Genomic DNA, 15,951 nt, shown 5'->3' on the forward strand with positions numbered 1-15,951 from the left:
ATACAACTATAAAAATACATACGAAAAAACACTGTAAAGTCGCTATTTTAATCGAAAATTGCAGTCTGTTTTTTTTCTCTTATTATGCACTGTGTGCTGCAGGATTTGTTTTATGTGGTGCACACATACCACATAGATGCATTCTCTCATATCAAGGCCAAAATTTACCGCTCACAGCTTATCAGAGTGAACTGAGCTCATGACGTAGATCTACGGTTTGGACCCTCAACGTAAAGCCGTAGATCTACGGCACAGACCCTCGAGGGGTTAACATCAGCTAGGCCTGTGCATCATGTACATGTACTTGTAATAAATAAAGATATTATATTCCAACTTATTTCTGCAACACTGCAAGTTCCTGATGTGTTGATTACAACACGAAAGGCATAGAGCTATCATTTAACTCCCCTCAAGGTTGTTTTGCACCTTGTGTTGCTTCCTCACAATTGCTGCACTACATTTAACCCTTTGAGGGTCAACAGGCCCTCTCCGAAACTCGTTCTCAGGGTCGGCAAAATTTAAAAAAAAAAAAATTATTTTCTCTTATGAAAAGAAAGAGAATCTTTTCCCGATCATAACGACACCAAAAGTTTGAAATTTGATAGAAAACTTACGGAATTATGCTCTCGCAAAGTTAGCGGTCTCGGTGATGTTTACGCATCGGCGATTTTGCCCACTTTGAGCCCCATTTTCGGCCAATTTCACTGTACTAGTCGACAAAAAACATAAATATTTCGCTAGAACTACATTTTTTCTATCGAATGGGTGCAAGAAACCACTCATTTATGAAATTCAACTATCCAGTACAGTGGTCAGAATTTAGCAATTTTGCCAATTTCACACAAATTTCAAAAGATGCCAATTTCCGAATAGGGTCCAGAATAAACAAGAAAGACATTCCTGGCACTAAAATGACATTTCCTCTAGTCATTAGTCACGTCTCAAGGCCCCTCTTATATTCTTTTGCTTTCCACTTTGAATTTTTATTCTCACAAAAAATATAAGATTTACTGTTATGCAGACTACTGCATTAGTGTAAAAAATGGTATAAATATTATTGGTGCACTTGTAAAAGAATATTAGACTCACCAGTTGATGTGTATTGCACGCTTGGCATGATTTGTTTACTTTTGAAGTTTGGTAAAAATCGAACATTTCTGCTACTTTGAGCTCAATTTCAAGGCACCTTTCATTGTAAAACCAGTCAAAATCATCTCAATTTCTGTAATATGTCTTCCATTCTATAAAACGAGACCAAGAAAACTAGAATACAACAATAAATACCATACGAAAATACACTGCAAAGTCGCTGATTTATTAAAAAAAAATGGTCAAAGTTTTTTTTTTCTCATTATGCACTGTGTGCTGCAGGATTTTTTTTAGACTGTGCACACTGACCACATAGACCCATTCTTTCATATGAAGGCCTACCAGCTTTCTCCCACTAGATTTGAGGCCGCTAGAATTTATGAGTACTAGTACGTCAAAAACCCCTACGCGTAAGACGTACTAGTACGACGAAAACCCTCAAAGGGTTAAAATGATGGAAATACATTCAGTAAAAATGCCACGAGTGTATGCACTCTTGCTCCTGCCTTATTCTTAAATTACATACAATCTTTTCAATACTCTTCTACAAAGTGAACCAAATATAGTTGAACCTTTGTTGTACAAGGTTCAATGATGGTATTTTATTAACAAGTTTCATCCACTAGTGACTATCACTTCACACAGATCAACAAGACATGGGTACACTGTTATTCATTTGTAGGCCTACCACTTCTAGAGGACATCCTGGCACATTATCCTGGAAATCCCTCTGGTAGAAGTTTTGAGCACACACTATATACCTGCATTTATTTATACATGTCCATCCAATGCCCTGGACCCCCCCCCCCCCCCCCAAACATCTTTGCATAGCACTAGGTATGGGTAACTAACAAACACTGGTGCAACACAATCAAATTCTGTAGAGATTTCCATTAATAGTTCAGAACCAGCATGTCAAGATGTCAAAAATTTTCATGACCAAAGGTGGTAGTGTAGTTCCTATGTATAAAAATGAAATCTAGTTTACACATTTCTCTGGTTTCATAAAAATTACAAGCTCCAACCTGCATTAAGTCATCAAACTAGGTCAACTTCACACACGCTACATAACCAAGGCTTTATGTCATTAAAAGAAAAAATTCTGGCGTTTAGAGAAATAGTCAGTTTTCCGCTGTTAGTTTCACATGATCTGATACAATTTTTACTGAATAATTCTGTTAAGAAATTTTCAGCTGTTCAGGTTTTAGATAAGAATTCACCTGAAAGCCAACTGAAATAGACTAATAAAGAAAGCAGCATCACAAGGTATCCCAGAGAAAAGATTTGAAAAAAAACCTATTAAATGCACAATTTTAAATTCCTAAAACCTCACCAAGTGACCCTAATACAGAAACATAGATATAACAGTTCAGATGTCACTCCAAGCAGCAAATATTCCAAACCCCTCCTTTAAAGTGCAGGCACTGTACTTCCCACTTCCAGGACTCAAGGTCAGCTAACTGGTTTCCCTGAATCCCTCACTCACACTCCAACAGCTCGTCACATCCTATAAACCATTTGTCTCCACTTCCTCCTATCTAACATGTTCATATGTCTGCTTTATGTCCAAGCCTCTTGTACACAAAACCTCTTTTTACCCCCTCCCTCCATCCTTTCCTAGGACAACTCCCACCCCTCCTCCCCTCCACTACAGATTTATACATCCTCCAAGTCATCCTATTTTGCTCCATCCTCTCTAAATGACCAAACCACTTCAGCAACCCCTCCTCAGCCCTATGAATAATACTTTCAGCAACTCAACATCTCCTAATCTGCACACTACAAATTCCCTGCATAATAATTATGCCACACTTTGAATTTTTTTATTTGTGTATATATTCTACAAAAATATTATATATCACTGTCTATTTCACCTCTTATGGTCATGTAGGCATAACTCTGCAGCTGCATCCACCAACACAGCAATATCTTGGGTGTCTCTACTGCTTCTCAAAGTTTTCAATCTGAAAAGAAAAATTATAAGGATATCTATGAATTTTTACCTTAACTATTAACATCAAGGAACAGAAAATTCCACATGAACTCAACTTCAAGAATTCACTTCTCTACAAAGACATGATATGATGATAACATTTGTAAACAACTCTCAGAATGGATGGGAGAAGTAGGATTCTAATCAGTCCTAAAACTGGTAGGCCATGGATTTGAACCTCGTCTTCTGAAAGTTATTACCCTCAAGACAGGGTGAAAAACAAAATTAATCATCTCCTCCCAGCTGCCTTTCCAGAAAAGTATAGACAGAATTATTGCAATGCTGACCCGCCAAGCAAAAACATTCAAACTGCGAGTATTGCTGTACACTAATGGCCCCTCTCAAGGCAGGCCAAATCACAGACCTGAAATATATACAAAGAACTACAGCACATATAAGTATAATAAAGCACATATATTACTGGGAACAGTTGAAGCCCTTTGACCTGTACTCCTTGGAATGCAGGCAATAAAGATGCATGATAATACACACTTGGAAAATCCTAGAGGATCTAGACCCAAATCTGCACACACAAATTACTTCTTACAAAAGCAAAAGACTGGGCAGGCAGTGCAACATCCCCCCAATGAAAAGTACAGTAAGTGTCAGGGGCCTAAGGCTGTTCAAATGCCTCATAGTATACATAAGGGGGATTACCAATAGGCCCCTGGCTGTCTTCAAGAACCTGGACAGGTAACTAAAGTCAGTACCTGACCAGCCTGGCTGATCACGACCTGATCCATCACGAGGCCTGGTCATGGACCAGGCCGCAGGGGCGTTGACCCCCAGAACACCCTCCAGGCATACATGCACTTGCTGGCTAAGCAGCTTCCTTGAATCCTCAATACAAGGTACTGAAAAGAAACTCGTCAGCAGAGAAAATTGCATTTTCTACGCCAAAATTTTCAAAATTCTTTCATTATATACATAACTCAGATTGATGACTTCATCACTTCTACACTGCCTTTTCCTGTAGAGATTAAAGGAATATTAGACTATACAATTATGCCCATAAAAGGTGATTTGACTCCCAGGAAAACCAATGAATTCACCAAACCATAAAGCTCATTAAATTTGATCTAAAGAGAGACCAGTCTGATCAAAATTATAGTATTAGTTACAGAGATAATGTTGAGCTAATTTCCTAATTTTCTCAAAACTGACATTTGGCGAGTGTGTCTGATTTCGACGAATGGTTTGAAAAACCAACAAGTTGAAGATTGAGACACTTATGCAGCATATGGGAATCTTTATTCAGGAAACGTTTTGCCACACAGTGGCTTCATCAGTCCAATATAAAGCAGGTGTAAGGTGAGGAGGAGTTTGAGGTAATCAGTCCCTCAGCCTGGAGTCGATGTGTTCAGTCCATCAATCTTGAAGAATGTACAGCATAGGGTCGTAGACATGGCTTATATATTGTATTCAGGCGAGGCGAAGCAGGAGGCAGAGTCATAGTGGTACCATCCACTAGTCAAAGTACGTCTTCGTCCAAAGGCTGGACAAGTGTTGAAGAATTCTTTGTAACAAGATCCCATGATGCTCTAGTGACAGTTGTGATGAATGGTTTGAAAAACGGACAAGTTGAAGATTGAGACACTCATGTCTACGGCCCTATGCTGTACATTCTATAAGATTGATGGACTGAACACAGACTCCAAGCTGAGGGACTGATTACCTCAAACTCCTCCTCTCCTTACACCTTCTGATTTGTATTAGACTGATGAAGCAACTGTGGCAAAACGTTTCCTGAATAAAGATTCCCATATGCTGCATAAGTGTCTCAATCTTCAACTGCATCTGTTTTCCTAACCACCTCATATGTATGGATCACAGACATCAACAGCATATTAAATCCCAAACTCCTAGCTCTTAACACTACCTCCTCCAAACTAAGACAAATCACCTTCCATCTACCCCATATTTATATACCCAATCAAATGCTCTAATTTAAAACAAACCCATATTTATACACCAACATGTGCATATGGATTTGTGCTTGCTCCAATAATGTACCTACCAGTTAATTCAAATCGGTAAATTAATTTCCTAAAGGAATAAAATATGAGTATACTTCATAAACATACTTATTTACAGATAATGCAACAATGCTGCATTAAAGAATAACATTGCAATCCTGCTACAAAACCTTACAAATTGAGTGAACAAACATACAGAAGATGGAATTTAATATGGACAAGTGTCATGTCTCATGATCATGCAAGGTTGAAGTAGCCTACAGCAATAATGAAAGTAAGTGAATTAAGCACAGGGAGAAAAAAACTCCCACAGTGTACTCAAGCCAGGTAAACAAAGTCAATAACAGGCAACCAAATAAATGCAACCACAAACAGATTTGTACAGCACAAACCAAGCATACATGTTGTAAAGCATCAACAAATCAGAATGTAATCCAGCTGTACAACTGAATAGTTATTCTCTGCCAAAATGGGTTTACAGGAGAGTCCATTGTTCATCAAGAAGGCTAAGCACATCTTACATCTAAGTAGTCTTACCCATGTCGCCTACAGTTACTCTGGAGGCATCCTGTGTGTAGTGCCTCTGTCTGTCAAATGATCTGGGGCATTTTTATCACCCCCAACTCTCCTCTGAACACTAACCCTGGCACCCTCAAGGTATATTAGTGATGATGGAGCTGTCAAGAGAATGAAGTGAGAAACTAATAGTTATGAAGAAAATGGAGATTTTAGATATACTTACAAGTGGAGCATTTGTGAAGCAAACTGCTTATTTCCTTGGTTCCAAGTGAATCAACTATTTGTACCATTAGAAAATGAGAACATAAGAGCTTCTTGTGCAACTAATAATCCCAATTGTGACCTGCTGAAAAGAATGATGGATAAAACTAATTTTTTTTTTTTTTTTCAACAAGTCGGCCGTCTCCCACCGAGGCAGGGTGACCCAAAAAAGAAAAAATCCCCAAAAAAAGAAAATACTTTCATCATCATTCAACACTTTTACCACACTCACACATTATCACTGCTTTTGCAGAGGTGCTCAGAATACAACAGTTTAGAAGCATATACGTATAAAGATACACAACATATCCCTCCAAACTGCCAATATCCCAAACCCCTCCTTTAAAGTGCAGGCATTGTACTTCCCATTTCCAGGACTCAAGTCCGACTATATGAAAATAACCGGTTTCCCTGAATCCCTTCACTAAATATTACCCTGCTCACACTCCAACAGATCGTCAGGTCCCAAGTACCATTCATCTCCACTCACTCCTATCTAACACGCTCACGCACGCTTGCTGGAAGTCCAAGCCCCTTACCCACAAAACCTCCTTTACCCCCTCTCTCCAACCCTTTCGAGGACGACCCCTACCCCGCCTTCCTTCCCCTATAGATTTATATGCTTTCCATGTCATTCTACTTTGATCCATTCTCTCTAAATGACCAAACCACCTCAACAACCCCTCTTCTGCCCTCTGACTAATACTTTTATTAACTCCACACCTTCTCCTAATTTCCACACTCCGAATTTTCTGCATAATATTTACACCACACATTGCCCTTAAACAGGACATCTCCACTGCCTCCAACCGTCTCCTCGCTGCTGCATTTACCACCCAAGCTTCACACCCATATAAGAGTGTTGGTACTACTATACTTTCATACATTCCCTTCTTTGCCTCCATAGATAACGTTTTTTGACTCCACATATACCTCAACGCACCACTCACCTTTTTTCCCTCATCAATTCTATGATTAACCTCATCCTTCATAAATCCATCCGCCGACACGTCAACTCCCAAGTATCTGAAAACATTCACTTCTTCCATACTCCTCCTCCCCAATTTGATATCCAATTTTTCTTTATCTAAATCATTTGACACCCTCATCACCTTACTCTTTTCTATGTTCACTTTCAACTTTCTACCTTTACACACATTCCCAAACTCATCCACTAACCTTTGCAATTTTTCTTTAGAATCTCCCATAAGCACAGTATCATCAGCAAAAAGTAACTGTCAATTCCCATTTTGAATTTGATTCCCCATAATTTAATCCCACCCCTCTCCCGAACACCCTAGCATTTACTTCTTTTACAACCCCATCTATAAATATATTAAACAACCATGGTGACATTACACATCCCTGTCTAAGACCTACTTTTACCGGGAAGTAAGCTCCCTCTCTTCTACACACCCTAACCTGAGCCTCACTATCCTCATAAAAGCTCTTTACAGCATTTAGTAACTTACCACCTATTCCATATACTTGCAACATCTGCCACATTGCTCCTCTATCCACTATCATATGCCTTTTCTAAATCCATAAATGCAATAAAAACTTCCCTACCTTTATCTAAATACGGTTCACATATATGCTTAAAATGTAAACACTTGATCTACACATCCTCTACCCACTCTGAAGCCTCCCTGCTTATCCGCAATCCTACATTCTGTCTTGCCTCTAATTCTTTCAATTATAACCTTACCGTATACTTTTCCTGGTATACTCACTAAACTTATTCCTCTATAATTTTTACAATCTCTTTTGTCCCCTTTCCCTTTATATAAAGGGACTATACATGCTCTCTGCCAATCCCTAGGTACCTTCCCCTCTTTCATACACTTATTAAATAAAAGTACCAACCACTCCAACACTATATCTCCCCCTGCTTTTAACATTTCTGTCATGATCCCATAAGTTCCAGCTGATTTACCCCCTATCATTCTACGTAATGCCTCACGTACCTCCACCACACTTAACATTCTGCTCTTCTTCACTCCTACAAGATGGTATACCTCCCTGACCAGTGCATGAAATTACCGCCTCCCTTTCTTCCTCAACATTTAAAAGTTCCTCAAAATATTCTCGCCATCTACCTAATACCTCCCTCTCCCCATCTACTAACTCCCCTACTCTGTTTTTAACTGACAAATCCATCTTTCCCTAGCCTTTCTTAACTTGTTTAACTCACTCCAAAATTTTTTCTTATTTTCATTAAAATTTCTTGACAGTGCCTCTCCCACTATCATCTGCTCTCCTTTTGCACTCTCTCACCACTCTCTTCACCTTTCTTTTACTCTCCATATACTCCGCTCTTCTTATAACACTTCTACTTTGTAAAAACCTCTCATAAGCTACCTTTTTCTCTTTTATCACACCCTTTACTTCATCATTCCACCAATCACTCCTCTTCCCTCCTGCCCCCACCCTCCTATAACCACAAACTTCTGCCCCACATTCTAATACTGCATTTTTAAAACTATTCCAACCCTCTTCAACCCCCCCACTACTCATCTTTGCACTAGCCCACCTTTCTGCCAATAGTCGCTTATATCTCGCCCAAACTTCCTCCTCCCTTAGTTTATACACTTTCACCTCCCTCTTACTTGTTGTTGCCACCTTCCTCTTTTCCCATCTACCTCTTACTCTCACTGTAGCTACAACTAAATAATGATCCGATATATCAGTTGCCCCACTATAAACGTGTACATCCTGGAGCCTACCCATCAACCTTTTATCCACCAATACATAATCTAACAAACAACTTTCATTACGTGCTACATCATACTCTGTATATTTATTTATCCTCTTTTTCATAAAATATGTATTACTTATTACCAAATTTCTACACATAGCTCAATTAAAGGCTCCCCATTTACATTTACCCCTGGCACCCCAAATTTACCTACTACTCCCTCCATAACATTTTTACCCACTTTAGCATTAAAATCCCCAACCACCATTACTCTCACACTTGATTCAAAACTCCCCACGCATTCACTCAACATTTCCCAGAATCTCTCTCTCTCCTCTACACTTCTCTCTTCTCCAGGTGCATACATACTTACTATAACCCACTTTTCACATCCAATCTTTATTTTACTCCACATAATCCTTGAATTTATACATTTATAGTCCCTCTTTTCCTGCCATATCTTATCCTTCAACATTACTCTACTCCTTTAGCTCTAACTCTATTTGAAACCCCTGACCTAATCCCATTTATTCCTCTCCATTGAAAAACTCCCACCCCCTTCAGCTTTGTTTCACTTAAAGCCAGAACATCCAGTTTCTTCTCATTCATAACATCCACATTCATCTCGTTCTTATCATTTGCACAACATCCACGCACATTCAGACTTCCCACTTTGACAATTTTCTTCTTCTTATTCTTTTTAGTAATCTTTACAGGAAAAGGGGTTACTAGCCCATTGTTCCCGGCATTTTAGTTGACTTTTACAACACGCATGGCTTACGGAGGAAAGATTCTTATTCCACTTCCCCATGGATATAAAAGGAAAAGTAATAAGACCAAGAACTATCAAGATAAAATCAAAGAAAACTCAGATGAGTACATGTATGTGTAGTGTGACCTAAGTGTAAGTAGTAGCAGCAAGACATGCCTGTAATCTTGCATATTTATGAGACAGACAAAAGACACCAGCAATCCTACCATAATGTAAAACAATTACAGGCTTTCGTTTTACACTCACTTGGCAGGACGGTAGTACGTACCTCCCTGGGTGGTTGCTGTCTACCAACCTACTACTAAAACTAAATATAGGAAACTAATTGAATGTGTGAACTGAGAAAAGGTGCCCCACTGTGCTTAGATAAGAAAGTTCCACCTTACTATGAACCTGACAATGTACAAAAATTCTTTACAACCATGTACATTTCGTGGTAGATGGTTTAAGCAATTTTAACACTGCAGTCAGGTGCAAGACAATGTTTAGTGGTGAGAGTGCATTAATTTCACTGCTGCAGGATATACCCTGCTGAGTTTGCACATATTTCTAAGGAAGTGCAACAGTCACAATCAGGTGTTAAATACTCACTTTATGGGTAACAATGGAAGAAAATGACGAAGAACTTAACGCAGCAAGAAATATTTGCATCTGAATTCAAGGAAGCAAAGGATCAATTCAGCTTGTTCTGAGCTCTAAAAGGACAAGACAAAACTACTGCCTGTTATTCAGTGGTGCAGCAAGGCAGTATGGATGACTGAGGCCATGTTAACTGGTTCAAGCATGATTTTATTCTTAATAATAATGGTAGAATTATCACCAAAATGTTAGGTAAATGGTCAAAGATGGAACTAATGTGACATTTTATTGTGGCAATGTTGCACTCTCCAGGAGATTTGTCAAGCTGTGACGGCTTGACAATAAAATGACATTAGTTGCAAGGAGGTTTTCGAGTGGGTAGGGGATGTGTAGATCAAGTGTTTACATTGAAGTATATATGTGAACAGTATTTAGATAAAGGTAGGGAAGTTTTTATTGCATTTATGGATTTAGAAAAGGCATATGATAGAGTGGATAGGGGAGCAATATAGCAATGTTGCAAGTATATGCAATAGGTGGTAAGTTACTAAATGTTGTAAGTAGTTTTTATAAGGATAGTGAGGCTCAGGTTAGGGTGTGCAGAAGATAGGGAGACTACTTCCCAGTTAAAGTAGGTCTTATACAGGGATGTATAATGTCACCATGGTTGTTTTATATATTTATAGATGGGGTTGTAAAAGAAGTAAATGCTAGGGTGTTCGAGAGGGGGTGGGATTAAATTATGGGGAATCAAATGGAAAATGGGAATTGACACAGTTGCTTTTTGCTGATGATACTGTGCTTATGGGAGATTCTAAAGAAACACTGCAAAGGTTGGTGGATGAGTTTGGGAGTGTGTAAAGGTAGAAAGTTGAAAGTGAACATAGAAAAGAGTAAGGTGATGAGGGTATCAAATGATTTAGATAAAGAAAAATTGGATATCAAATTGGGGAGGAGTATGGAAGAAGTGAATGTTTTCAGATACTTGGGAGTTGACGCGTCGGCAGATGGATTTATGAAGGTGGTGGTTAATCAAAGAATTGGCGAGGGAAAAAAAAAAAAAGGAGAGTGGTGCAATGAGGTATAAGGGGAGACAAAAAACGTAATCTATGGAGGCAAAGAAAGGAATGTATGAAAGTATAGTAGTACCAACACACTTATATGGGTATGAAGCTTGGGTTGCGAATGCAGCAGCAAGGAGACGGTTGGAGGCAGTGGAGATGTCCTGTCTAAGAGCAATGTGCGGTGTGAATATTATGCAGAAAATTTGGAGTGTGGAAATTAGGAGAAGGTGTGGAGTTAATAAAAGTATTAGTCAGAGGGCTGAAGAGGGGGTTGTTAAGGTGGTTTGGTCATTTAGAGAGAATGGATCAAAGTAGAATGACATGGAGAGTGAACATATCTGTAGGGAAAGGAAGGCGGGGTAGGGGTTGTCGTCGAAAAGGTTGGAGAGGGGGTAAAGGAGGTGGTGTTGTGGGCAAGGGGTTTGGACTTCCAGCAAGTGTGCGTGAGTGTGTTAGATAGGGGTGAATGGAGACTAATGGTATTTGGGACCTGATGATCTGTTGGAGTGTGGGCAGCGTAATATTTAGTGAAGAGATTCAGGGAAACCGGTTATTTTATATAACCGGACTCGAGTCCTGGAAATGGGAAGTACAATGCCTGCACTCTAAAGGAGGGGTTTGGGATATTGGCAGTTTGGAGAGATATACATGTATTGTGTATTTTTATACGTATATACTTCTAAGCTGTTGTATTCTGGGCACCTCGGCAAAAACAGTGATTATGTGAGTGTTGTGAAAGTGTTGAATGATGACGAAAGTTTTTTTGGGGGGGATTTTCTTTCTCTTTGGGTCACCCTGCCTTGGTGGGAGACGGCCAACTTGCTAAAAAAAAAAAAATTCAGGGAAACCAATTATATTTATATAACCAGACTTGAGTCCTGGAAATGAAAAGTACAATGCCTGCACTTTAAAGGAGGGGCTTGGGATATTGACAGTTTGGAGGGATATGCTCTGTATCTATATACGTATATGCTTCTAAACTGTTGTATTCTGAGCACCTCTGCAAAAACAGTGATTATATGTGAGTGAGGTAAAAGTGTTGAATGATGATGAAAGTATTTTCTTTTTGGGATTTTCTTTCTTTTTTGAGTCACTCTGCCTCGGTGGGAGACGGCCGACTTGTTGAAAAAAAAAAAAAATGTACGAGTACCAAGCCACATGACAATTCTTTTAGTCAACTTGAAATTTTGCATTTTCTGGACCCAATACAACACTTTATATAACCACTGAGTTAAAGAGTTATCAAAGCATTTGGGTGTCACTACACATACAAGGTCATGGAAAAAAAAGCTCATCAGAGAATCGGACAACAGCTCTGACTGGAGTGCCAGAGTTCAGGAAGGCTTTCAACACTGCAGATGCACTTATGCATGGAAGTGTCAAGGAATGAGTACCCCAATTAATCAAATGTAAGCTAGGATAGGTACACCTGTAGCCATTAGAAACCCTAACAAGATCTTGGGATATGAAATAGACAGGCTGCTCCACTCAACATCTCACGTAAATAAAAAGATCAACATAGCCAAAGCCGGTCTCAACAGTCTCTTTAGATTTAATCAAGCCCCTCCACATGTCAAAAAACATCTGTATAAAATGATAAGACCTATACTCAAATACCCATGTGTCCCAATGTCATTAATAACAAAGACCAACATGCTACAGTTGCAACGGGTCCAGAATAGATTTTTTATTTTTTTTTTAACACACTGGCCGATTCCCACCAAGGCAGGGTGGCCCGAAAAAGAAAAACTTTCACCATCATTCACTCCATCACTGTCTTGCCAGAAGGGTGCTTTATGCTACAGTTTTTAAACTGCAACATTAACATCCCTCCTTCAGAGTGCAGGCACTGTACTTCCCATCTCCAGGACTCAAGTCCGGCCTGCCGGTTTCCCTGAATCCCTTTATAAATGTTACTTTGCTCACACTCCAACAGCACGTCAAGTATTAAAAACCATTTGTCTCCATTCACTCCTATCAAACACGCTCACGCATGCCTGCTGGAAGTCCAAGCCCCTCGCACACAAAACCTCCTTTATCCCCTCCCTCCAACCTTTCCTAGGCCGACCCCTACCCCGCCTTCCTTCCACTACAGACTGATACACTCTTGAAGTCATTCTGTTTAGCCCCTTTCTCTCTACATGTCTGAACCACCTCAACAACCCTTCCTCAGCCCTCTGGACAACAGTTTCGGTAATTCCGCACCTCCTCCTAACTTCCAAACTACGAATTCTCTGCATTATATTCACACCACACATTGCCCTCAGATATGACATCTCCACTGCCTCCAGCCTTCTCCTCGCTGCAACATTCATCACCCATGCCTCACACCCATGTAAGAGCGTTATTAAACTATACTCTCATACATTCCCCTCTTTGCCTCCAAGGACAAAGTTCTTTGTCTCCACAGACTCCTAAGTGCACCGCTCACCCTATTCCCGTCATCAATTCTGTGATTCACCTCATCTTTCATAGACCCATCTGCTGACACGTCCACTCCCAAATATCTGAATACATTCACCTCCTCCATACTCTCTCCCTCCAATCTGATATCCAATCTTTCATCACCTAATCTTTTTATCCTCATAACTTTACTCTTCCCTGTATTCACTTTCAATTTTCTTCTTTTGCATACCCTACCAAATTCATCCGCCAACCTCTGCAGCTTCTCTTCACAATCTCCCAAGAGCACAGTGACAACTCCCACTTTATGTGTGATTTTTTATCTTAACTCCACGCCTCTTGCAAAGACCCTCGCATTTACTTCTTACAACCCCATCTATAAATATATTAAACAACCATGGTGACATCACACATCCTTGTCTAAGGCCTACTTTTACTGGGAAATAATCTCCCTCTTTCTTACATACTCTAACTTGAGCCTCACTATCCTCATAAAAACTCTTCACTGCTTTCAGTAACCTACCTCCTACACCATACACCCGCAACATCTGCCACATTGCCCCCCTATCCACCCTGTCATACGCCTTTTCCAAATCCATAAATGCCACAAAAACCTCTTTAGCCTTATCTAAATACTGTTCACTTACATGTTTCACTGTAAACACCTGGTCCACACACCCCCTACCTTTCCTAAAGCCTCCTTGTTCATCTGCTATCCTATTCTCAGTCGTTCTCTTAATTCTTTCAATAATAACTCTACCATACACTTTACCAGGTATACTCAACAGACTTATCCCCCTATAATTTTTGCACTCTCTTTTGTCCCCTTTGCCTTTATACAAAGGAACTATGCATGCTCTCTGCCAATCCCTAGGTACCTTACCCTCTTCCATACATTTATTAAATAATTGCACCAACCACTCCAAAACTATATCCCCACCTGCTTTTAACATTTCTACCTTTATCCCATCAATCCCGGCTGCCTTACCCCCTTTCATTTTACCTACTGCCTCACGAACTTCCTCCACACTCACAACTGGCTCTTCCTCACTCCTACAAGATGTTATTCCTCCTTGCCCTATACACGATATCACAGCTTCCCTATCTTCATCAACATTTAACAATTCCTCAAAATATTCCCTCCATCTTCCCAATACCTCTAACTCTCCATTTAATAACTCTCCTCTCCTATTTTTAATTGACAAATCCATTTGTTCTCTAGGCTTCCTTAACCCATAAACGGTCCAAGCAGATCTACGTTCACTTGTGTAATGCTACAAAAGTAAATCTACGCTTTTTTTTTTTTACATATTTTCAAATATAACAAAAACAAAAAGTAGATCAAAGTTTTTTTTACACATTTTCAAATGTAAGAAAACAAAAAGAAGATCTACTTTTTTTTACATACTTTCAAATGTTGAAAAAACGTATATATACGTTCAGACAGTTTACGGGTTAACTTGTTAATCTCGCTCCGAAACTTTCTTATTTTCAACAAAATTTGTTGATAACACCTCACGCACTCTCTCATTTGCTCTCTTTTTACATTGCTTCACCACTCTCTTAACCTCTCTCCTTTTCTCCATATACTCTTCCCTCCTTGCATCACTTCTACTTTGTAAAAACTTCTCATATGCTAACTTTTTTCTCCCTTACTACTCTCTTTACATTATCATCCCACCAATCACTCCTCTTCCCTCCCGCACCCACTTTCCTGTAACCACAAACTTCTGCTGAACACTGTAACACTACATTTTTAAACCTACCCCATACCTCTTCGACCCCATTGCCTATGCTCTCATTAGCCCATCTATTCTCCAATAGCTGTTTATATCTTACACTAACTGAATCCTCTTTTAGTTTATAAACCTTCACCTCTCTCTTCCCTGATGCTTCTATTCTCCTTGTATCCCATCTACCTTTTACTCTCAGTGTAGCTACAACTAGAAAGTGATCTGATATATCTGTGGCCCCTTTATAAACATGTACATCCTGAAGTCTACTCAACAGTCTTGTCTACCAATACATAATCCAACAAACTACTGTCATTTCACCGTACATCATATCTTGTATACTTATTTATCCTCTTTTTCTTAAAATATGTATTACCTATAACCAAACCCCTTTCTATACAAAGTTCAATCAAAGGGCTCCCATTATCATTTACACCTGGCACCCCAAACTTACCTACCACACCCTCTCTAAAAGTTTCTCCTACTTTAGCATTAAGGTCCCCTACCACAATTTTACTCTCACTTGGTTCAAAGGTTTCTATACATTCACTTAACATCTCCCAAAATCTCTCTTCTCTACATTCCTCTCTTCTCCACATTCCTCTCTTCTCCAGGTGCATACACTCTTATTATGACCCACTTTTCGTATCCAACCTTTACTTTAATCCACATAATCCTTGAATTTACACATTCATATTCTCTTTTCTCCTTCCGTAACTGATCCTTCAACATTAGTGCTACTCCTTCCTTAGCTCTAACTCTCTCAGATACTCCAGATTTAATCCCATTTATTTCCCCCCACCGAAACTCCCCTACCCCCTTCAGCTTTGTTTCGCTTAGGGCCAGGACATCCAACTTCTTTTC

At 39.5% G+C, this 15,951-nt stretch overlaps 1 protein-coding gene across 1 annotated transcript in view; it reads right to left on the reverse strand.

Moving 5' to 3' along the window:
• LOC128698669 (restin homolog) overlaps positions 1-15,141 on the reverse strand; it is a 165,905-nt gene extending 150,764 nt beyond the window's left edge. Inside the window, exons 1-2 of the mRNA XM_070104034.1 lie at positions 15,128-15,141; positions 2,964-3,053 (exon numbers count right to left, since the gene is read on the reverse strand). Of these exons, the coding sequence (XP_069960135.1) occupies positions 2,964-3,053; positions 15,128-15,141 (104 nt within the window). The remainder of the gene's footprint in view (positions 1-2,963; positions 3,054-15,127) is intronic.
• Between the last annotated feature and the right edge of the window lie 810 nt (positions 15,142-15,951).

Source organism: Cherax quadricarinatus, chromosome 88 (genome assembly GCF_038502225.1).
Source record: "Cherax quadricarinatus isolate ZL_2023a chromosome 88, ASM3850222v1, whole genome shotgun sequence".
Taxonomy (NCBI): domain Eukaryota; kingdom Metazoa; phylum Arthropoda; class Malacostraca; order Decapoda; family Parastacidae; genus Cherax; species Cherax quadricarinatus.